The sequence below is a fragment of the Phaethon aethereus genome, assembly GCF_964289735.1.
Source record: "Phaethon aethereus genome assembly, contig: HAP1_SCAFFOLD_489, whole genome shotgun sequence".
In the NCBI taxonomy this organism is placed as follows: domain Eukaryota; kingdom Metazoa; phylum Chordata; class Aves; order Phaethontiformes; family Phaethontidae; genus Phaethon; species Phaethon aethereus.
The window spans coordinates 23651-47599 of record NW_028114175.1 but is presented as its reverse complement, the minus strand read 5'-3'; the positions used below and the strand labels follow the sequence as shown (position 1 = coordinate 47599).

The following is a 23949-nucleotide window of genomic DNA, read 5'->3' as shown; positions in this document are numbered from 1 at the left end:
TGCCCGGGACCCCCCGATTTTGGTGAGGAGCCAAGCGGCTCCGGGCAGGGGAACGCAGAGCCCAAAGCCCCGAGGTAATAAAAAGCCCCATCTGCTCGCAGCCCGCACAAGCACGCGGTCCAGGCGCCTTGCACAGGGCCACAGCCTGGGCAGGGATAATCCAAATCGAGCCTCCTCCTCGAAGAAACCGGGTCCCCGTTAAGAGGATGCTTTCAGCACGAGGTCGGCTTTTCGGCTGTCGGGACGCTGCCCCCCTCTCGCTGCTGCAGGGAGGGAAGGATTTGGGGGGAAACCTGCCCAGGATGGGACTGGAGGGGCTCACGGGCTCAACGTGGTGGGTTACGGGTGGGACGCAGGCGCCGGGGGAGATCCAGCCTGGGACATAGAGCCACGGCGAGGCCCAGGATAACCCCTGATGCCGGGAGCACCAGGGCGAGGAGGAGGAGGAGGAGAAAAGCCGGGGACCCCTCTGCCACCCTCACGTGCATTCTGGCAGTTAACTCATAGGTGAGAGCAGCAGTGGCTTGGCAAATCCACAGCGTAAATGGACAAATGGAGCCTGGGAAGATAATTATTAATCCGTATGCTACGCTCCGAGAACTGCTGCCCAGCGGGGAGGGAATTGCTCGTGGAGGGTATGGGGGCGGCTCTGGGGCTGCAAGGATCATCCTGGGGGTCTGGTCCCGCTCCTGCCTGCAGGGGAGAAGGTGGTGGAGCGGAGGAAGAGGCTCCCCGTCGTCGCTCGCACAGCCAGGTCGCAGGGAGCGCGAACACCCGTCACGAGCAGGCAGAACGGGACGATGCGGCAACGAGAGGCTGAAAAAATCAAGCCCCGATGCTACGGCTCCGCAGGGACACGGGCCGACTGCTGGAGCGCAGCCGAAGCTCCGAAGGAAAAGGCCAGGGCTGTTCCAGAAGAAGTGGCTCTGGCTCCCATCCGCTCCGCTGCCGCCAGGGACAGGCACTGCCAGGAGGGTGGCGAGCGCGGCCGTATCTCCTCTCCCGCCTCCGCGCGCCTGCCACCGCGCAAGCCGGGCCCACGAGCTGCGGGGAAGCGCCGCTCCAGGGGAGAGGCAAGCTGCGGCGATGTCTTTCTGCCAAAGGGATGTACACGGTCAAGGGTCTCCTCCAAAACGCGCCTCCCCATCCGGGGCACTCGGCAACACCGCTGCCAACCTGTTTGCACTAGGCTGGGCCAAGAGGTGAAACTGAAATTTCTTTCAAGTCAAAGAAAAGCCATAAAAATGCATCTGGAAGACAGACACGCGCCGCAGCACCTGTGGATTGATCTGCCGGGCCTGCTGCCCCCCACGCTGCTCTCGCCGACATCAACCACGGGACCGCGCTTCAACACAGGGAACGGCTCCAGAAACCGCCTTGCCTTGGGAAGGGGGGTCACCCCGGCTGGCCGAGGACACGGCTCCGCACAGCGGGTACCACCCCTGCAGTCACGATGAGGAGCTCAGCGCCAGGAGACAGACCTTTCCTCTTGGACTACTTTATTTGGTAAAACTCAGAAACCAACAACTGATTGAGCTTCCCAGAACTTCCCTCCCTAAGCGAGCCACAGATCCTATGGAGAGAGAGGAGCGCGCTGTCCCGCTCAGCTTCTTCTGTTGAGAAATCCTCCCCCTCCGTGCCTGCACGTCTCACCAGCCCCAGATGACTCCTCCAGCCCTCGCCCTTGAGGCAGCTTCGCTTCCTCTTCCAAAAAAACACAACGAATCAAAAAGAATCAAAAAACGAAACTGAAAGCAAAAAATTAAAAAAAAAAAAAAAAAAAAAAAAAAAAGGATACTAAAGACAACAGTGAAGAGCGAATCCAGGCAAGGGCACCGCATCAGCCGAGCACGACCGGGCAGTCACCCACCCAGAGCGACCAGCAAAGCCCAGTTCTGGGTCAGCAGCCGAGTCCGCAGGATTTGTGAATCGAAGCAGGCGATGATGTGGTGCCTGACCAACTCCCCCCCAAATCCCTAGCAAGCTGGCTCCCCTTCGGAGACTCCTTCCCCCACGTCCCCTCGCGCAAGGGCCACTGCCGCTGGTGTTCAGTGCAGCCCGGCCAGGGGTCCCCAAGCTGCAGGTGAGGAAAAGACTCCCTTGCTCTACGTGGAGGAAGGTGCTAGGGAATGACCCCGAATCCTGCTAATGGATCCGGGTCAGCTCCTCCACGATCTTTATGAGGTCGTCTACGGTGGCCTCCCTCTTCATACCGCTGCCGTCATCAATCTGCAAGGACAGAAAATTACATCAGAGCACGGAGACGTCAGCAGGTGCTCAAGAACACTCCCGGACCATTGCCCTGTAGGAAGGCATGCATTTAGGATTTACCAATTTACTTCAGCCTGGAATCCTGAGCAGGGTCCCTACTCCAAATTTTGAAGGGCCTAAGCTCGTACCACCCATCTCACCTGCAAGTTTGCCACCACCTCCTGCATCTTGGGCCGGCTGATGTCCAGGAAGCTTTCAATCAGGTCACCGTCAATGAACCCTGTAGCCGGTTCTGTCTTGCGTTCGGTGTGAAACGATCTCCAAGTGCTGCTGTCAAGGAGCCAAATCCAGACAGAGCAACACCGGCTCCGGACACACAGCAGCTGCCCCAGACAGACTGACAATGTCAGGAGGATCACAGAAATTGTGCCACATTTTCAGGGATGTCACAAAGCCAGATTCATCCTCAAACCCTGCAAGACAGACCCTGTCTCTACCGCAGGCACCTTCTCTGCGAGCACAGAGCCTTGGGCATGGGGCAAAGACACTACCAGCCTCTCCAGCAGATGTACGCTCCCACCAGTGTCCCGGCAGAGATAAATCTCCAACACCCCACCCCACGCCTGGCTCAGGCTGAATTCACAAGCCAGCCCCCGGCATTGACTGGCGCAGGTTCCTGACTGAGCTGGGAAAGGATATAAGGAGTGCTCAATCTTGCCCACGCTCTTGATGACTTTATTCAGCCTGTTCTGCATGTCCAGGAGAAGGTTGTACCAGCTCTCCGACAGCGAGGTCACCAGTCCTGCAACGGGCAAAATGGAGACAAAGATTCAGGGCTTGCCCTGGGGTGTCCTGGCAGCTCCCAGCAGGTGGGGATCGGCAGGCTGCCGAGACTGGAGCTGTGCTGGAAGCTGGTGCCTGGGAGGGCTGGGGCAAGGAAGGAGTTTCAAAGCAAGCCAGAGCGCTTTCCTCTCCTGGAAGCAACCCAGAGAGAAAAGCAGGTTTCTGAGGGGAGTACGGCACAGAGCGTCACTCGACTGGGGAAGAGAGAAGAACGGAGACATGAGGAAACCCCAGCTCAGGTCCAGCAGCAGGGAAGGGGACCTGTTACCCCCCCGCTCAGGCTGGGGAACCCTGGCCCTTACCAATCATGCCGTTGACTGTGCCGAAGAGAACCGAGCCCTGTGTCGGCGTGGATGTCTCACCCAGGTTCTGCATGACCAGAGACCCATGACAGAAAACATTGACGAACTCTCCCAGGTGGGACAGCCCCACCTCCTGCAAGTGCTGGCGTTCCTCATCGGTCGTGGCCGCACTGAAAGCCAAAGCACCCTGCTCAGTCTGTGCTAGGGTGACGTGAAAGCTTCCCCTGCTCCCACCTCGCTGCTCCTCAGAGCTGGGCATGCTCCTCCCAGCTTTCCTGCCTGACACACTGTAGCTGTAATGTGGAGGAGACCAGAAGGTCCTACCACCCTGTCCCTCCCGTCGCACACTGCCACATCCCCCTTACAGCCAGCTCACCTGTCCTTCTGGCACACAAACAAATTGAATGCGTTCTCTGCTCCCAAGAAGTTGTCATCGTCCAGGATCTCCACGGCACTCATCCAGTTTGGATTGAAGTCCCGGGCAATCTGGAAGGGGACAAGAGGAGACGCAGTGTGCCCAGATGGCCTGTCCTGTGACCCAGCATCTTCATTCCACCCAACATCAACATTCAGGAGCAAGGTGGGATCCCGTCTGTCCCTCTCTGCTAGATGAAGCAGCTGAGCACAAAAGGCACCCAGTGCCTTCTGGAGATGGCCCTGGCCCGAGTGGCACTCAGGCAACAGCAGGGCACTCCCTGGGCGAACGCAGACCGGTCCGTGCCAGAGCCATGCCCAGAGCCACTCTAACAATTTAAGTGCACAGACCGTCTCAGCGCCTGGTCCATCCCCCAGCCACGCTGCATTTGCCGTCAGAGATGCAGCCACAGTCGCACTAAGCTGTTCCAACTGTACAACGGGCAGTCCAGATGGCAGCTCCCCATCCCTGGCAGGCTGCAATCGTGCGCCCAAAACCTGCTCTTCTCAAGGCTGCTGATTCATTGCCCAGTTTCCTGGAAGACCGGGGATCCGTCCCTCCAGAAACCACAGGGATCTGTCTAAACGCATGTGCGCGTGACACTGCTCTCACTGCACGGCTCTACAGCCTTCTCTTCAAAGGGCTAGCAAGGTGGGGTGAGCCAGGCTCCTTCTTTTATCACCTTAAACACTGTTCCCCCTGCCCAGAGCCTATTGGAAGAGGCAGCACAGGATCCCAGCACGCCTTCGACCAAGACTATTTAACAACACTGATACCTCCTCGAAGTTTCCTTCCATGGGCTTGTACGCGAGGAGGAGGACAGACCGCATCAGATCTCCAACAAGGATGAAGTCTCCCTTGGTCTTCAGGTAGAGCGCCATGATGTTGTTGTAGTGGTTGCACTCTGTGCGCAGCTCCTTCTCTGCTGTCCACTCATACAGGCGCACCTGAAGGAAGAGACACAGCTCTGAGCCAGCACGGACAGCCACGCCAGCCAAGACACACTCCCCCGACAGAGATCGGGGACATGGCTGACGTCCACACAGCTGGGGCGGCTTCCAGCTCTGAAACGCACTCCCAAAACAAGTCAGGGTCTTGCAAGAGGCCTACCGTGCTGTTGATGCTGGCTAACAGCTTCCCGTTGAACTCCACCATGGAATACACAGCCCCCTTGACCTCCTTCTCAGCCAGGCTCTGCAGCTTCCCTGGAATAAACCCGTGCACCACCCGGTTATTTGCCCTGCACTCCCAAGGGTGGCAAGCCCAGGGGGGTCAGACGAGCTGCTCTAAACAACACTGCTCTTCCTAGAACCTGTCCCAGAGGATATGTGGGCAAGTAGCACAAGAGTGGCACGACAGCAGGGGCAGACACATAGAAAGCAAATCCCAGAGTCCAGTTCTGGTGAGGAATTCTCGGGCTTCTCTAGGAGATGGGGGGAAAAGGAACACACTGCGATAGCCTGCAGCAGAGCGACAGCACCTACAGATCCTGCCTGTGGGCAGCTGACAGCAGGCCCCTCGGGAAAAACTCTCTGCCTGCTACCGGGACGCGCGCTCTCTTGGGCTGAGGAGCTCCTCTCTGATCTCCCTCCAGCAGCTGGACCGGGCCGTGTGAGAAGACCTTGCTCTTACCGTCAGAGTAGTGGAAGACAACGATGCGGCCCTGCTTGGGCTCTGCCTCCTCGGGATACACCATGGCGGTGCCCACGATGAAGTAGGTGTTTGGATCCTTGCCAAGCTTGCAGGAGACCAGGCTGAGGGCGTACTCGTTTTGCAGGAACTGGTGAGCGTGAAGCACTGCGCAAAGAGCGAAACGCAGAAACAACTGGGTCTCCCGGGTCCCGGCAGGCAGCACCTCCACACGTGGGCAGAGCAGCTTGCCTAGGAGCAGCTGAAAACTTAAGACACGTCCAAGATGGCTGCCTGGAGATCCCCTCTCCTATTCTCCACCACCACCTTGTGTCATCAAAAAACCACGATGTCTTAAACCTATGCCCTACGGCTGACTGTCCTCCGAGAAAAATGCTTTGACTGCAGGAAATGTGCAAGATCACAGATCTTCACAAGTCTGAAGATCACAAGGCTCAGCCACACGCCAATGGGCTTGTCCTGGAGGAGAAAAGTGGGCTAGGGTGTGGCCAGCATTTGGGACTGGTACCTTCGAAGGTGTGCTGATCTATGATGAGCAGGTTGTGCACCTCCACCTCCTCTCCAAAGGACGTCTCGTGCGGCGCTGTGCTGCTGGAGAACAGCTTGCTGGTGCTCACACTGCTGGACAGGGCCTAGGACACAGTAACATTGGTGACATCCTCGTGCTACTCGGCACGTCCTCACCACTGCTCCACATGGGCTGAGGCAACTGGGGACCAGAAGAATGAATAGCAGAGAAAGGTGAAGCAAGGAACTCCCTAGGCCTGAGTAAAGGGACACACTCCCCGCACCAGCATGGCAGAGGTAGCACTGCTGAGCAACAGCATTAATAAAAGAGTTTATGCAGTGTTGTGGCTTCCACCAGAGCTACTGGTGAAAGGGCAACGAAGCTGGTGAGGGGTCTGGAGCACAAGTCTTATGAGGAGCGGCTGAGGGAACTGGGGGTGTTCAGTCTGGAGAAGAGGAGGCTGAGGGGAGACCTTATCGCTCTCTACAACTACCTGAAAGGGGGTTGTGGCGAGGTGGGGGTTGGTCTCTGCTCCCAAGTAACTAGTGATAGGACGAGAGGAAATGGCCTCAAGTTGCGCCAGGGGAGGTTTAGACTTGGTATTAGGAAAAATTTCTTTACTGAGAGAGGGTTCAAACATTGGCACAGGCTGCCCAGGGAGGTGGTGGAGTCACTGTCCCTGGAAGTGTTCAAAAAACGTGCAGACGTGGCACTTTGGGACACGATTTAGTGGGCATGGTGGTGTTGGGTTGACAGTTGGACTTGATGATCTTGAAGGTCTTTTCCAACCTTAATGATTCTGTGATTCTATGCTGCCTGTAGTGAACTTGGGCCTGCATCCCTGGGAGAAGGAAACCACTTGAGAGCGAACAGAAGCCTGTATGGAAGACTGAAGCAGCAGCATCCAAACCCAGAAGTGATCTGACAGAACAGTGAGCGTGCCAAGGCTGCCAGAGAGCAGCACAGAGAGCCCTTCTCACCACCACAGAGAGATCTTACCACCCCATCTCCTCCCACCCCATCTCCTCCCAGGCTGCCAAAGGGAAAGCTTGCACTCATAGCTTTAGAAGAGAAGATTGTCAAGGAAAATCTGCATCATGGTTTGGCCTGAGGAACTACGATACCCATAGCCCAGAGCTCAGGGACGATCTAGCAGCTACCCCTCACCTGGGTGCTGGCGCTGGGTCTGAGGGCAGTGGTGCCCCCACTGGCATCCTGCACCTCAATACGACTTGAGAGCACGCCGAAACACTGCGATACCTCTTGGTAGCAGATTTTCCTGCGGGACAAAGAGAGCTGTGTGGGCAGGAGAGCCAGAACAGGCCACTCCAAGGAGAGCACAGAGGCTCTGGAGCACAGAGGCTCTGGAGGCAAGAGGTAGAGCCATTCACTTGCCCAGACTGCTCTCGGCACAAGCCACCAATTCAGTCTGCATGCTAACTGAGCCCACAACAGGAACGCTGACCACAAAGTCTCTCCCCAAAATCTCTCCCTGCTTTGTCACACGCAGCAGAGCATGGGTCCTTAAGCCAGGCTCCCTCCCCCTGCTCAGCTCACCTGGGCGATTCGTAGAGAGGAACCGTGCGGATGTGCAGCTTCTGGATCTCGTCAATGGTGCCGATTGTCAGCGTGCTGTTATTGGCCAAAGCCAAGCTGTTACAGGATAAAAAAAAAAAAAAAAAAGTACCAAAACCATGAACAATGGTGCCTGTAAGGTAGGTGACACAGCAAGAATCTCCCTCTCCTCCGCGCCCCTCAAAACTGCTGATCCCAGGATCCCCTTTGCTGATCCCAGGATCCCACTCCAGAGTCCAAAAGCCCTCCTGCCCCGTGTCACACGAGGCAAGGTGCAGGCTCACCTGTCGGGATACCCATCTGAGTTGAGGGGACACATGTAGTTCACCTCCTTCAGGTTGACATTGGAGAAGACCAGCTTGTGGTTACTGCTGTAGATGACGGTGGGGCGGTCAGAGCAGGCAAACACGTTGGTGGTGGAAAGAGAGCGGAAAGTTCTCAGGACGGTGGGTTGGGTCCCAAGGGTGACCTTTTTCCGGTCACTCAGCAAGCCTGCAGCAAAGGAGCACTGGTTTTGGGAGCTGCCACAACAGAGCTCGCAAGAGCAGGACAGCTGAGTGCAACGTGGCTGCAACAGCTTGGGAAGAAATGAGTGCAGGTAAATGCATCCAGGGCAGCAAAGGAATGGACGTAAGCATCGATGCCCTTTCTCCAGAGTCTGCTAGAGAAACCCACCAACTCCCAGGGCCCACTTGAGCATGACCCCATCACAGTGAGAAAGCAAGAGAGAGAGAGGTATCTCCAGAAGGATGGAAGAAAGCACGTCAAGCAAGTAAGAGGGCATGAGTCCAGACACCTTCTCCAGCAGCCCACTCAGTGCTAGGCCCTGTAGTCACCTGTCTCGAGGCTGAGCCCAAAGTAGAAGAGCGCTCCGTCCCCCAGGGCACACAGAAGGTAATGGCTGCTCTCGAAGGTTGTCATCAGGATGGAGCGAGGGATAATTTCTGCAGGGAGCAGATGAAGAGAAGGCTGATGTCACTCATGACTCAGCCAGGTCAGCAACGGCTGCCACCACCCAGCAGCCCCAGGAGAGCCCTACCTCCTCCCAGCATCTCTTTGTGCAGCAGTTCAAACGAAGGCAGCTTTAGGATGCGGGCAGAGATGTCAGTCCAGAGCCCGATTGCACACAGCGGGGACATGCCATTCGTGTCACCCAGAGGGGTGATGTCCAGGCAGGCAACTTCATGCTCCATTTCTGTGCAGCTGGCAGGAAGGAGGAAGCAGGCAGAGGGGTCAGTCTTGAGCCCAGCGACAGACAGCAGAGGCCGAGAGCTCTCAGGCCAGGATGAGACACACGCACCCACCTGATTTGCCTGAGCTCCTGAGGCCGGATCTCCAGGTAGTACAGGGCTCGTCCCACAGCCACCACGACCTGGTTACTGTTACAGGAAGCCACACTGATGTTCTTTCCATTGGGCTCTTTCCACTCGCTCACCAGGGCTTTGGGCTCCTGACTAACAAGTCTCACAGAGGCAGAGGTGATCTGGGGAGAGAGCACAGCTCTGCTCAGAGCCAGAACACCACCTCCCTTCTGACATCGGCTCAGGGAGATACTACAAACCCTGGCCCTGAGAAGCAACACAGCTCTAGGTTAGCCCCACAATCAGTAAGGGCTGTAGGGTCACCGTGAGAGACATATCTGCATTTCCCTAGAACAGACGCTACCTGGATCAATTGCTGATGTGCCACATTGCCGCAGAAGAAAGTCTGCTGATCATCCACAAACCCCGTGAGCTCTGTCTCTTCTACTTCCTCTCCATTTAACATAAGAACTCTGAACGGGAAAGGGAGCTCCTGTTATATCATGCTCCAACGTGTGGCTGAGAGCCTGGCTGAGCGTTAAGCCCACCTTACCTGGTCTGGCCAACAAAGGACAGCACCAACGTATTGTCTGTTTCACGATGAGAGTCTGACCTCAGGGGCCACAAACCTGCAACAAAGAGAGGCCACGTTTGCTCACAGTGAATATTCCAAAAGCTGGTGGGTGGCAAGCCCCCTGCCCCACACCCCAGCCTCAGCCCGTGCACACGATGTGTCCCCACTGGGCCCTCTCAGGCTGCGGGTTGCATTTGACAGCACTGAACAGCTCACGCACCTTTAATCCCCGGCAAGTCAATGCTGGCGTGCTCATGAATCCCAATGCCGTTCCGGATGATCCGCAGTGAACCCTCTTTAAATGCACCTGAGCACGTGACCAGCTGGAGGAAAAGCAGATCATCTTTACCAACCGTTGCTGGGAAGCTTCCCCACTCCTCCTTGTAGTGATGGGTTCAGGGGAAGATGGGGTACCCATCTTCTCCGCTTCTCAGAGGAAGTTTTTTGGCAACTGATACTTCCCCATCGCACCAAGGCAACCCCTTCCTCACGAACAGGGGCATCCAAGAATTAGCCTCCCAACTCATACCACCCTGCAGTGTAAGACCTCAATACCACCCCTGCACCTGGATAAGACTTTGGGATCTTCCAATAAACGGTTTGTAGTCTTTTCCTTCCATGGACAACCCACGCATACATCTGGCCGGCCCAGACATCCCCAGCGCTGAGAAAAGCAAAGCAGAATCAACGTTACCTGCCCCTGGCCTTGTCTTTCCAGGTCTACCACACACATGTCAACGATGGGACCGAGGTTGGTGAAGGTCTCCATAGCCACTACGTAGGAGCCCTGCTCGTTGCTGTCCACATTGAGCTAGGAATAAACACAGTCATGGGTTTTCAACAAGCAAGACCAAGCAAGTGGAATGGGTGCAGGGCAGACAAGGAGAAGAAAGGGAAATTTATCCACATACACCTCTCGATGCCATAATGAAAATAAATGCGTACAAAATCCTGTCTGAACACACAACTAAGCCAGAAGCTGGCTGCCACGTACCTTCACAAGCTGGGAATCTCCAAGCCGAGAGCCAACAAACACAACTCCATTGTCCAGGTAGGTCAAGCACTCTGCAATGGATGTCTGGGAATTGAGAAGATGCAGATGAACCCCTGCTAGCATGAAAAGGACCCTGCCACACTCGAGCTGCAGCCCGACAGGAAGACCCTGGGCACAGGAGGGGAATTTAATCCCTTTACAAAACCCATAGAGAGTCCAAGCTTCCCCCAGGGACCATGCACAAGCATCAGGCAAAAAACTGGGAAGACGGTATAAACTTTCAAGTTGCCCAGATAGGGAATTTCCCAGCAACCGACAGTTGAGAGCTGTGACAACTGTGAAACATCACCCCACCCCGAGCTCCAAGAGAGACACCGTTCCTGCCACTCAGTCCTCAGTGGAGCATTTCCCACCTGTGGAGCCTCCCAGCCCCGCGGTGAAAAGCGACAGGGACAGCGCACGTGATGTGGCCGAGTCCTACCTCGCCAAGCAGTTCCACACGCAGGTCCTTCAAGGTGACAGTGCCGTCCATCTGTTCCTCCTTCTCCAGGAGCAGCATGAAGAGGCGTCCTTCCATGTCTCCCAGCAGGTAACGGGACCCATTGGGATCCACGCGGTTGTGGCACACAATTGTACTTTGCTGCATGCAAAGGAGGAGGGAGTTTTTAGGAAGCCGTTGAAACAGCCCCAAACAGGCATCTAGCAAGGACCACCTCTGTACACGCCAGAAGGGAACAACCACATCCACAGCGCAGCAAGCCGCTGCCTGTAACCGCAGCAGAGTCCCATGCCAGGGCAATCCTCCTGGCACAGGGGGCAAGGGCTGGATTTGCCCTTCAATAAGCCGTATCAGCAAACACAACCAGAATCTGTGGTCAAACGGTCTTTGAGTCATTTGGGAACCGCCTCACGTTCCTAAATTAAACGTGTTGCCAGCTTGTTCACAGCCCAGGAAAGACGTCGCCAGAAAGCGTGTTTTCCTAATGCTGGGCCTTCCACAGATGCAGGGATGCGATTTGGGACCTGCAGAGCTCCAGGCCCACTGCACCTCCAGACCCAAACTCTGCAGACGTTTTGCTCTGTGTGGTGGATGCTGCCTGGCCTCCTGTCAACATACTTGGTTTTGGTTTAAAAATCCTGATCTTGCAGATCTGTATTGTATGCAAACTGGCCTTGAGTACAGATGTGCCTGCACGCTGCTTGCAGGTCACGGCCCAGATCTGTACATCAGCAGAGCACAGGCGACTCGCTCTGCCTGCTCCAGTAGAACAGACTCTCCATCACAGAGCTCCAGCAGTGGTCTGAGAGCCTCTAGGCATTCAGGCAACAATATTAGTATTTCTCTGCCCAAGATTTATAGCTCTTTTCTAGCCCATCATTATTTCCAGCTTAAAAGGATCTTTTGATCCTAGCTCAAGCCCTCTTTCAGCCCCCAGCGGCACCTCAGCCGTGCCATTTGTGCTTCCTGCACCATTTAAATGCGGGAACTGGCCCGTCCCTCTGACAAAAACCACAAGCCCAACTTCTGTCACAAACTCTGTAAGTCTTTTTTCCTTTGAACAAGTGCCCCAATCATACACCGGTCGACTCAAGTCTCCAAGGGGCTCATTCATATCTTTCGCTGCCTGAAATAAAACCAGGCTCTGGCCTGGACTCATGCCCAAACCACGCACTACCTCCTAATTAATCCCTTTCTCTGGGGCCCAAACAAGATTTCAGCTTTACTGCACCATTTACAAGCACTCCACAGAGAGCAGAGCCACACACTGCAGTGCAAGCACATGCTGCCACCAATACAAGGATCATATACGTCCTTCAGTCCCCAAAAACACAGACCAGGCGTCGTGTAAAACACCCACGCTCACCAAACCTCTGGGAGTAAGTGGCCCTATTAGACTACACCTGGAGACACGAGCAGTTTAAATTCCTGACTACAAGTAGCCCAATATTCTGCCAGCACTCTGAGAGATGCCTGGGAATGGAGAAATTATACGGGACGCTTTTCAAGATCTCAGCACTCACTCACCTTGATGATAGGTGGAGCTATAGCTAGATATTTATCTCCGTTGTGATAGGTGATAGACTCCTGCCCAATGATGATCGCGCCTCCAAAAGGCTCTGGCACTGTGCACGGGAGAAGACAAATGTCTTATTAGAAGACAAACGCCTCTTATGTCTGAGGCGTTCAACCTTGAGAAAGAAACAGGAGGGAAGATCTTTTACAAAGAAGGACCGACCTGCGATGACCATGGAGGCTTCAGCCTCTACATTCTCCTGTTTCCAAGGGCCTTTGTTAAACTCCTTCTCGCGCAGGGACACCTCGTACGTCTTGACGTGGCGACCCTGTGGGTCCTGAAAGAGAAGCCACAAGTGACCATGTACACTGATGATCGCCTCACATGCACAGCAACGGGGATTCCAGAAGCAGAGCCGACTGGCAACCTTCAAAGCAAGGAGGCTCCACTTCATCTCCTACAAGAGCACCACCATCAGCGAGCTGCTGAGGCTTCCCACCCTGCTCGCCTCCTTTTCAGTCTCCCTCAAACCGCACGTGTGTCTGAACATACACACACTAATGTTCTCCCTAACTTTATCCATATGTAGAACAACCTTGGAATAAATCCCCATGCCAAAAGAGACTGAAAACTATTTTTGCATTTTTATACAAGTGATTTTCTGGGACTTGTATTTATCTGACGCACGGCAGCTCTCTACAAATCTGGGCAGGAGTGGTACTATGCAGTATCGCCACCGCCTCCGGCTCCAGCAAGGTGTTCAGGAACTCAGCGCTGCTGCAGCGGCGCAGGTGCCAGAGCAGCTGAGCTCACATATTGATGCTCCTCAGGCCTTTCGGCCTGGTTTTGTGAGAAAACATAATCTGCTTGCCGAATAATCCCCCTGACAGCTCTGCCATTCCAGTAATTCCTACCCCGGTGGGCATTTTCAACCAAACCTGACAGACACAGAGGTGTCCGAGGCAGCGAGCCCATGAAATAAGCGGTGGGTGGAGAAGAGGCCTCCAGATCCGTGCCCCGCAACAGGAAAGGTGGTATGTGCTACCGAGCGCTTGGGAAGCCGTGTGGGGAAAAGACATATGAGCACCCAGAGGACAGAGAGGGCTTTGAGCATAACCCACTGACCAATTTCATGTCTCAAAATCTAAGACAAGGCTCTAAATCACACAGAGCCAGGTTTCCTTAGTCACGTCGTTCATAGAACTGCTTAAAAAGACCTGTTAATCTTTTTATTTACTATGCCTCACCACTTTCCAGATCTGAGTAAAAGCAGGTTTTTTTTCCCCCCCTCCCTGTAGCCGTCAGCTCTGTAAACAAACACTCGCAGGAAAGCTGGGCACCTCCTGGCTCACCCCTCGCAGCCTCTGCCGCTTGGCAAACACCCTCACTGACGGCGCTCCGGAGCCCGGGGTCCTGGTGAGGGCCAGCGGTGCAGCACCGAGGGAAGCAAAGGGCAGTACTGGCTGACAGAGAAGGGGAAGCCAGGAGGAGAAATAGGTCCGTGGGGAGGAGAAAGTTGAAGTGGGGCTGTTAAAAGGGCAGAGGAGTCATTAATGAACCTTTTGATGTTTCTGGACCTTTTTACTCCACACCACAGCAGCTCTCAAGTCTTTTTTTATTTTGATGAACTTCCCCTTTTTGTGGTATCTTCCTCTGGTTTCAGAACTACACAAAAATGATCTCAGACACTCACTGCTATTCTGTTCAGTCCAAATCCTGTGATAATGATTAACAAATTGAGAAGGAATCAAAGCAGCAGCTTGGAAATGTTCCCTTCTCCACACACACGCAAGTCAGACACTCAGGGACCAAAACAAAGCCAGAGTTTTATGTAAGGCCTAATGAGTCAGAAAGATCTTGCATCTCACTCCTGCTACAAGGATAAAATTCTTATAAAGAATGTTATACAGGGAGCAAGCTATTAATTTACTCTTTATTCATATAATACATGTTTATAACGAAGGAACCATTAACAGATTTGCTCTGATTTAATCTGTAAATATGTCAGCTCTCGAGATAAGACCTTCTTCACTCGCTGACTACATGGGGTGACCAAGCTCCTCCTTTAAGATACTCTTGAGCACTGAGTGGAAACTGTCCAGACCATGACACCAAGTTTAAGAATTTGTCCAAATCACCACCCCTCTCTGCCTCAGTTTCCCCAGCACGCAACAGCAACGGTACTAATCAAACTCACGGGTACACACAGCACTTTTCAGAGCAGCACATCGCCACTGCTGGGCTTCCTATCTTTGGGGAAGTCACCTAGGCAGCGACTCAAATACTGTAGTGCACACTTCTAGAGCAAAGACTGGCTACAAGCTTCCCTTCTGATGACAGATTTCAAAGTCAGCGTGGCTGCATGGGATAAAAATACAGTCTCCACATACACTCCCCAGTCACAGAGAAACAAGACGGCCACGTGTCGTGAAAGCGTGCATGACACAGCCCTCTGGGTCAGGCTCCACTCTGTCGTACAAGCGATCATGACTCCCTTCTCTCCTAAATAGGAGAGGAACAGCAGCGCTTTGTGTAAGAAAACAGCGCTTGTTCCTATGTGTTAGCAGTAGCTGGAAAACCTTTGCTTTTTCAGGTAATCAAACCCCTCCCTGTTTTCTTCCTTTTGTGTGCGCACAAAGCGTCACACAAGCGTCTGCGAGGCGGGCAGGACAGGTGACGGCTGGGGACACTTCCCAGCAAGGCTGAAGAGAGCACGCTGCCGGGCTGCCCTCCCAACCCTTGGTTCTGTGGTGACAAAGTGATTTCTGCCCCGTGCCTTTACTCAGTAACTGTTATGGGTGGTCAACAGCACCTAGATAGGGAATGATCAAGTCGCTGCTGCCACACGGTCAGCAGCTTTTATGGTGTGAGTTTGCCACTAAGAACTAGGCCGAAGCTGAACTAAATTCACAGCAGGTCCTACATGCTGCCGTCCCAGGAACTTTCAGCTAGGCCCAGGCCAGCCTCAACTTTGACAAAGCAAAGATAATCCCTCGCCCAATCAGCACAGCAAAGGCTCTTTGGTTCAAAATCAGCGTTTAGAGAAGGGCCTCTGTGAGGACCCAGGTGATAGGAGAGGTTATGGCCCCTCTTTACACCCCTGGAATGGCCTCCCAAATACCAAACAAGACAGATTGCCTTATTTTTTAAAGGGGAAGGCTCAAGTCTCACAGCAGTACCGACAGGAAACAGCTGACTCCGGCTCTAATCCACCTGTTCAGCACTTGGTGGAAAGAGTCACGCTCTCCTCCTGAGTGTTTACCAAGGAAACGGTCCCATCCGAAGCACCAGCTGCCCAGCTCTCCTGTGGGAGAGCATTGCTTCCTCTCTCTCAGATATGGAAAAAAGCAGTACAGAGGAACATGGACTTTCCTCGGCTACACAATGAGCCTGCAAGGAGCCAGAAGCGTCTCTCGCTCTGTCCAAAGCACTGCTTTCCATTGGCTCCAGGAGACTGCTGCTGCTCCAAGCCCTTTGGAAGACCTTTAGAGACCTTGGCTGGTGCACCAGTAATCTCCAGCACCCTCTGCCTGAGTCACCTATCGAGAACAAGGTACCTGGTAGACGAAGCAGATGGTTGGAGCCTGACACCCATAGAGAAACTTCACATCGATGACCTGGAGCTCTTCCAGGCGGATGTTAAAAGCCTTTAACTCCTTGTTTTCCCGGTCCAGGGGAATGACCTTGAAGAGGCCATCGTAGAGGCGCAGGCCGATCATCCGGCACTCGGGGTCAATGATGCCAATTATGCCGGTCTCTGAGGGACGGCCAATGCGATCCTGAGCGAGAGATCCATGGAGAGGGGAAAGAGAAAGGGCGATTAGTGTCAGAAAAAGTCCCGTGTGGGACTCGAGAATAGTAGATAGGAGAGTTACCACCCCTCAGCTGAGGAACGACTCCCAACAGGCTTTCAAATACCATCTGGCAAGCCAAGGCGATTCAGGCAGATGCCTAAAGCAGCAGGTCCTTTCCACCAGAGAGCCTGGCAGAGCTCCCACAGCACACACTTTCTCTCTTCCCATGAACCAGGCGCTCCAGGAGCAGACCCTGCAACTGGTTTTCGAATCCCAACTCTCTACTGGATGCCCTCAGAGAAACCACATCACTGTCCTGTGCCTCCGGTTTCTATCGCTAACGGAGAGCGATGCTCTCTGCTGCTGTGAAGCGCTTTGATATCCACAACCAAAATGACCCTCTAAAAATCCTGCCCTGTTATCAGCCTCCACAGACCCCTCAGCGTTACTCGGCAGGGGCTGATATCAGCATCTCCATATGTCACGGGGCAGAACCATGGCATGGGAAGATTAAGCACTTTTCCCCAAACACACTAATATGTTACCAACAGCACAGGCCCACCTGCAGCTCCTGCCCCTAACCCCCTGCTCAATTCCACCAACAGCAAGTCAGTGGAAGCTCAGCGCCTGGAAACAGATGAAGATATTCTGGCTTGATGGAAATCGTTCGGCTAATGACTAACGTAAAGCCAAAGAGACACGTGGGTTTCTGACCTGCTCAGAAGGCGTGATTTTAATCCACATAAAACAGAACAACGGAGAACAGCTACAATTATTAACAATGTTGTATGGCCACGATGGCAAGAGTAACTTCAGCGAGTAGAGACCAGCCACAAAATACTGGAGGAGTCATTTCCCAGGGAAAATTCTACCTTACATGGAGTTTTGAGCACTAATTCTCTTTACAGTAGAAGTATCTCAAATTAACTTTATTATTCTGAGAGACCTGGGGCTGTTTAGTCTGGAGAAGAGAAGTCGGAGACGGGATCTTATCAATGTCTATAAATATCTGCAGGGTGGCTGTCAGGAGGATGGAGCCAGTCTCTTTTCAGTAGTGCCCAGTGACAGGATGAGGGGCAATGGGCACAAACTGCAGCACAGGAAGTTCCACCTCAACATGAGGAAAAACTTCTTTACTGTGGGGGTGACGGAGCACGGGAACAGGCTGCCCAGAGAGGTTGTGGAATCTGCTTCTCTGGAGACCTTCAAAACCCGAGTGGATGCGTTCCTGTGCAACCTGCCCTAGGTGATCCTGTCTTGGCAGGGAGCTTGGACCAGATGATCTTCAGAGGTCCCTTCCAACCCCCACCATTCTGTAATTCTGCAAACTATCCCGAGAACACAGTTGTAGCCGTGTCCTCAGTCCCTGAGCCCAAGACTGACTCATTGCAGGTAAAAACCTCTGGAAATACCAGTGGCAGCAAATGAATCATACCAGAGTCAGTAGTAGGCAAAGAATCATAAATAACAAGGCAGAAACCCATCACTGAGGCACACCCTCATCACTGGCAAAGTAAAATGATCCCCAAGGAAGGGAATTAGCCCCTTGAAGGTGCTGCAGCTTCACTCACCTGCACGTTGCCATGGGCACGGGTTATAATATCAATGCTGTCCCCATTCTGCTTGTACTCGAGGATGCAGGCGTTATACTTGGCTGTCAGGATGAACAACAAATCCTTGCTCTCCCCCTGCGAACACAGAGTGGTGGCGTGCCTTCAGGAGGGTGTCACAGCCAGCGGCCCTGGCACGCCTGCGCCCGTCCTCCCCAGCTGGCGGGCAGCCCCCTCCTGGCAGCGCACCCACCTTGGGGCGGAAGAGCTCCATGACAGCGGTCTTGCCGTACATCCCCACCTCCTTGACAGGCCGTAGCCCCTCTGCTGTCACCACATAGATCTCCAGTCGTGTATTCTTAGCAATTAGCAGGTTCAAATCCTCTGCCGAGGTGAAGTGCCCTAGAAAACAGAGAGGAGAAATCACTGTTGAGCCGCAAAGAAGCTATGAGATGGCACCTTGGGGTACTCTCACTGAACAATGTACAGGAGTCTGCTGGTTCTGGGGAGTCTGGCCCACAGCCCCAGACCAAGCACCCCCCTCCCTGCAGCACCCCCCCGGCCGCAGCATCCCAAAACCCCAGCACCTTCCTCCCACAACACATGGCTCCCTCACCAACCACCTTCCCTAAGCTCTGACTTCTCATCTTTCCCAGGGGAACCTCCTTCCCAGGGATCCTTTCCACCACACCCCCTCTCCAGAGGACACTGCACCACCCCAAAACACCTCGCGATAAGATGAGACACAGAGACAGCCATCGCCACCACCTCTCCCCACAGCACCCCAACCCTCGGCTGCTCTCTAACCACCTCTGGAACCCCACTTCACCCCCACACACCAAAACCCCACTGAGCTTTCAGAAACCTCAAGCCTGACCCAGATTCCCCAGAGAAACCCCACTGCACCCCCAGCTCCTCCCGCACCCCCAGCAAGCTCAGTGTCCCACACCACCTCCACGAACCTCAACATGCCCCCAGTGCCCCAGACTGCCCCCCAGGAAACTCGAGACACCCCCACCTCCCTCAGCACCCCGACAAACTTTATCACCCCTCCCCAGCTACCCCTGCTACCCCACAACACGCCTACGAACTTCAGTCCCGCCCCCCCCGATCCTCCCCACACCTCAGCACACCCCGAAGCACAACAGTGCACTCACAGCCCCCTCCCCGGACCTCAGGGAACCCCCCGGCTCGCCCCCCGGTGCCCCACAGCCCCCCCAGGGGCCTCAGCACGCACCAGCCCCCCGGCGCCACACTGACCCGCAGGAACCTCAATGTCCCTCCAGCCCCCCAGCCCCTCCGTGCCCACCAAGCCCCGCAGTGTCTCACAGCCCCCCGCCACCCCCACGGCCGCACAGGCCCCGTCGCCGCGACCGTTAGGCCGAGGGTCCTGGCGCCGCCTCCCTGGCGGTACCGGTGACGCAGCCGTTCACGGCCGTCGGCTTCTGAGCCGTCACGACGTAATTGTAGGACATGGCGGCGGCGGGCGGGGGTCGGTAGGCCGGAGTAAGACCGAGGCAGGGCCGAGGCAGGACGCGGCGCGCTCCGGGAGCGGGGCCTGGCGCGGCCTCTCCGCCGCCGCCACCGCCCCTTCCGCCCGCCGCCGGGACGTCAGCGGAAGGGGCCGCGCGGGGCCGCTCTAGGCGGCCGGGAGGACCCGGAGGAGCAGACGAGAAGGCAGGTGGGGAAGGGGGATGCTCCGGCGGGTCCCCGCTCCGAGCGTGGGGGGGGGGGGGGGAGTGCGCCTCCACTTGGGGGTGCACACCCCCGTCCCCTCACAACCCAGGAGTTCCCCGCTGGGGAGGGGTTGCTCCCACTCTGGTCCCACCCCATATCCCGGGGGTCCCCAGCTGGGGGGTGCATCCCCCCTACTCCACCCCGGGAGGAGGTCCCTGATGGTGGGGTGCACCCACCCTGGTCCCCCCAAACCCCCAAAAAAGGTTCCTGCTGGGGGTTGCACCCACCCTGGTCCCCCTCTGCCCCAGACACAGTGCCCCCCCCTTCCCCTCTGCCCCAGGAGGGGGTCCCCACTTTGGGGGTGCTCCCATCCTGGTCCCTCACTCCATGAGGGTGTCTCTGCTGTGGGGCTTGTCCCACCCTGGTTCCCCCACACACCCCAGGAGGTGGTCCCCGTTTGGGGGCAACGCTGAACCCAGATCCCCACTCTGATCGGGCACCTCCATCCCGCCCCGTCCCCCTCCTGCCGTCCCCAGGCCAGGCCGTCCCCACGGGACCCCCGGGCAGGAGAGGGGCCTGTCGCTGCCGGCGGCGGTGGACCTTGCCCTCCCTCCCAACAGAGCTTGGATTCGGAGCTGAAGCTGCGTGGGATCCTCCGCCATCCCCACCGCGACACCATCATGGAGGTGAGCCCGGGGCGGCGGGGAGCCCCGGGTCCCCTCCAGCCCCTGCCCCACCACCGCCACCCCTCTGTGCCGCCAGGTCCCCAAGAAGCTGGTGAACTCGGTGGCGGGCTGCGCCGATGACGCGCTGGCGGGGCTGGTGGCCTGCAACCCCGGCCTCCGGCTCCTGCAGGGACACCGGGTGGTCCTGCGTACCGACCTGGCGGCCATCCGGGGCCGGGTGGCCCTGCTTTCCGGAGGGGGCTCCGGCCATGAGCCCGCCCACGCAGGTGAGCCCCCCGCTACCGCCGCCATGGGCCGGCTGCCCCCGGCACAGCCGTGAGCACCCCATCCCGCTCCACAGGGTACATCGGGAAGGGCATGCTGACCGGCGTGGTGGCTGGCGCCGTCTTCGCCTCTCCGGCCGTGGGCAGCATCCTGGCGGCCATACGGGCGGTGACGCAGGCTGGCGCAGGTAGGGTGGCACGGCGAGGTGCGAGTCGGGGCTTTGCCCCCCGCCACGGCTTCACCACCTGCCTCACCGTCCCCCTCAGCCGGGACCCTCCTGATAGTGAAGAACTACACCGGGGACCGGCTCAACTTTGGGCTGGCGCTGGAGCGGGCACGGGCAGAGGGGGCTGACGTGCAGATGGTGGTGGTGGGGGACGACAGCGCCTTCGCCGCCCCGAAGAAAGCCGGGCGTCGCGGGCTGTGCGGCACCGTCCTCATACATAAGGTCCGTAGGGTGCTGCTGGTGCCCAGGGCCCCACCGCTTCCCTGCAGGGACATGGGATTTTGGGGTTCCCTTGCCCACTGGTGCCTTTCGCAGGTGGCGGGGGCCCTGGCTGAGGCGGGGGCGAGCTTGAACGAGATCGTCGAGAAGGTGTCGGCAGCTGCCAAAGCCATGGGTACACATGCGGGACCCCTTGCTGCCCTGTGGGGACCCCCAGGGGTGCTGTGCCTTGTCTCCCAGCCCCGTCTCCCCATCCCTCTTGCCAGGTCACAGCCTCAGGGCAAATCAAAGCCACCTTGTGCCCCCCACCTCCCCCAGATCCCCCCAGATTAACCCCATCTTCCCTTCCCATGCAGGTACCCTGGGTCTCAGTCTGTCCCCCTGCAGCGTCCCGGGGTCCAAGCCCACTTTCCAGCTGGCTGACGACGAGATGGAGCTGGGTCTGGGTGAGGAGCTGCCCCCCGTGTCCCCGCCATGTCCCAGCAGGGGCTGGGTGCCCCCTATCACCCGTGGGGCAGGCGTCGCCCGGTGTGGGAGTTGCCTGCCACATAGGGTGATGCCGCCCCATCTCCGCAGGGATCCATGGCGAGGCTGGTGTGCGCAGGATGAAGGTGAGCGGGGCCTCGACGTCCGGTCTCACCTCCCACTCCCTGGGCCTCCCCCAGCTCTCTCCTCATGGCCCCCCTGTGCCTCTCAGGTGCTGCCGGCAGACGACGCAGTGGAGACGATGCTGGCTCACATGACGGACCCCTCCAACGCCTCCCGCCTGCCCCTGAGCGCAGGTGAGCCCCCCTGGCCCTCTGCACCCCCCCCGATGCCCTGGGCAGTGGTCTCATTCTGCCCCCCACCCTGCAGGAGCCTCTGTGGTGCTGATGGTGAACAACCTGGGCGGGCTGTCCTGCCTGGAGCTGGGCATCGTGGCCGGTGCGGCCGTACGCCGCCTGGGTGAGTGCTGGGGGGGGTCTTGGGGCACTATTCCCTGTCTCTGGCCCTTCTCCTCCTGGGCACCCTTCCTGCACCCCCCCTCTCGCTCACGGATCTGCCCCCCGCCGTGGCCGCAGAGAGCCGAGGCATCCACATCGTCCGCGCCTTGGTGGGCTCCTTCATGACGGCACTGGAGATGGCCGGGGTCTCCCTCACCCTCATGCTGGTTGACGAGGAGCTCGTGGGGCTGATCGGTGAGTGCCCGCTGATGGGGATGCGGCACAGAACGGGGGCACGGGGGTCCCCAGGCACTGGGTGACGGGACAGCTAGCACACCGGTCCCAAAGTGCCCCGGTGCTGGATGCCTGGCTGCTTGCACAGGCAGCGCTGCCGGGCATTTTGACAAAGATCCGGCAGGGTTCTTGTGCTGAGCTGGCACTCGCTTCTCTCTCACCTCCTGTTACTCCAGATGCCAAGACCACCGCCATGGCTTGGCCCAACCTGGCTGCGGCGCCTGCGACGAGCCAGAGGCAGGAGGTGCCGGCGCCGAAGGAGGGACCAGGGACCGCGCAGCGTGAGACCGGCACGGGTACGGGCAGCCCTGGGGAGCTCAAGTACCCCAGGAACTGTCGCCTCCCCGTGCCTCGGTTTCCCTGTCTCCCTCAGGGGTGGGCAGGGGTGACGTCTCCTCCTTGCAGGGCCCGGCGCAGCACGGGCGCAGCTGGTCCTGGAGCGGGTGTGCAGCACCCTGCTTGACATGCAGGACAAGCTCAACGAGCTGGACCGTGAGGCAGGCGACGGGGACTGTGGCCACACGCATGCTCGGGCTGCCCAAGGTGGGTGCTGGCGCCCTGGGGGGTGCTGGGGGGGCCATCGGCCAGGGACTCGTGGGGAGGGGGTACCCCAGCCATCACCTCCCAGGAGCGGGGTCTTCCCCGGGACATCCCTCCACAGGGAGTGGGGAACCCTGAGCTCTTCTCTCCAGCTGGGGAGCAGGACCTGCCCCTGTGTTGCCCCTTCCTAGGGGACAGAGCCCCCACACCCTGGGAGCCACGGCCCCGAAATGTCTCTGCATCCAGTGGCAGCTGCCCCAAGGCACTGGGGGGGGGTGTCCCTGCTCGTTCCCAGGGGAGACAGGGGTCTCCAGGGCCCCAGCAGGTCACCCCCATGGGGCCGAGGGAAGCATCCCAGCCTGTTCACGCCTCTGTCTCTGCAGCCATCCGGGAGTGGGTGCGTGCCCGGCCCCCGCCGGCAGCCCCAGCCCAGCTCCTCTCCGCGCTGGCCGACCTGCTGCTGGAGAAGATGGGTGGCTCCTCCGGCGTGGTGAGTGTGGGGTAGGAGGAGAGGGGTGTGGGTCTGGCTTGTCACCCTGTGGGAGCCTGGCTGTGTCCCCACCGCGGGCAGTGACAGGGCCGGTGTCTTGACAGCTCTATGGGCTGTTTCTGACGGCGGCCGCCCGGCCCCTGCTCAGCCGCAGCGATCTCCCGATGTGGGCTGACGCCATGGATGCCGGCATCGAAGCCATGCAGCGGTGAGTGCTGTGGGACCCCTGGGCCCTCCGCGGGCCCCGCAGTCCCAGGATCCTGCCAACCCCCCTGCATCCTGCACAGGTATGGAGGAGCAGCACCGGGGGACAGGACGATGGTGAGTGCCGCCGCCCCGGGGCAAGTGGGGTAGTGCCGTCTCGCTGCCCGCGAGCCATGGGGGCTGCCAGCCTGGCCACGGCACTGGTTCTCAGCCTCCTTCCCCGATTCTCCCAGCTGGACTCGCTGTGCGCCGCGGCGCAGGCTCTGCACGCCCTGCGCAGCCCCGGCGCCGACCTGCTGCCGGTGCTGGCTGCCGCCGTGCAGGTACGGGGCAGGGGGAGCCCGGCGAGCCCAGAGCGGGCAGCCCAAAGCCGGGTTGGCAGGGGAATGGGGTGGGAATCACGGTGCTGGGCTGGCCCGGGGGCATGCCGGCTGCCCCGGCCGCATCCTGAGTGCGCCCCATTTTTCCCCGGCAGAGCGCGGAGGCGGCGGCGGAAGCCACCAGGCACATGGAGGCCGGGGCAGGCAGAGCCAGCTACATCAGCTCAGCCCAGCTGCTGCAGCCCGACCCGGGGGCGGTGGCGGTGGCGGCTGTGCTGCGGGCCGTGCTGGAGGGGCTGCGGAGCTGAGTGGCAGCCGGCCACCCCCATGGCTCCAGCGGTGACGGGGCACTTGACAGCATGCCCCATGTACCC

General features: G+C 57.7%; 2 protein-coding genes across 2 annotated transcripts; one reads left to right on the top strand and one right to left on the bottom strand.

Moving 5' to 3' along the window:
* Window positions 1-1380: 1380 nt before the first annotated feature.
* DDB1 (damage specific DNA binding protein 1) lies at window positions 1381-19207 on the bottom strand (the record flags this gene model as incomplete). Its single annotated transcript, XM_082015777.1, has 27 exons — window positions 1381-2229; window positions 2412-2538; window positions 2893-3013; window positions 3357-3526; window positions 3733-3842; window positions 4548-4718; window positions 4882-4976; window positions 5404-5568; window positions 5930-6053; window positions 7097-7208; window positions 7487-7582; window positions 7789-7996; window positions 8341-8448; window positions 8544-8707; window positions 8809-8987; window positions 9170-9278; window positions 9359-9434; window positions 9600-9702; window positions 10074-10190; window positions 10374-10457; window positions 10855-11013; window positions 12400-12497; window positions 12611-12725; window positions 15946-16167; window positions 17754-17870; window positions 17986-18134; window positions 19147-19207. 27 exons carry the CDS (start codon window positions 19205-19207, stop codon window positions 2146-2148), a joined length of 3444 nt encoding a protein of 1147 aa, XP_081871903.1. The 3' UTR covers window positions 1381-2145.
* A 1230-nt stretch (window positions 19208-20437) lies between these two features.
* Window positions 20438-23883, top strand: TKFC (triokinase and FMN cyclase; the record flags this gene model as incomplete). The annotated part of the gene is made up of 15 exons (XM_082015776.1): window positions 20438-20546; window positions 20626-20807; window positions 20901-20979; window positions 21161-21250; window positions 21381-21415; window positions 21502-21586; window positions 21660-21749; window positions 21866-21982; window positions 22198-22317; window positions 22427-22564; window positions 22945-23051; window positions 23156-23259; window positions 23339-23372; window positions 23489-23578; window positions 23731-23883. Exons 1-15 carry the CDS (start codon window positions 20453-20455, stop codon window positions 23881-23883), a joined length of 1518 nt encoding a protein of 505 aa, XP_081871902.1. The 5' UTR covers window positions 20438-20452.
* Window positions 23884-23949: the final 66 nt, after the last annotated feature.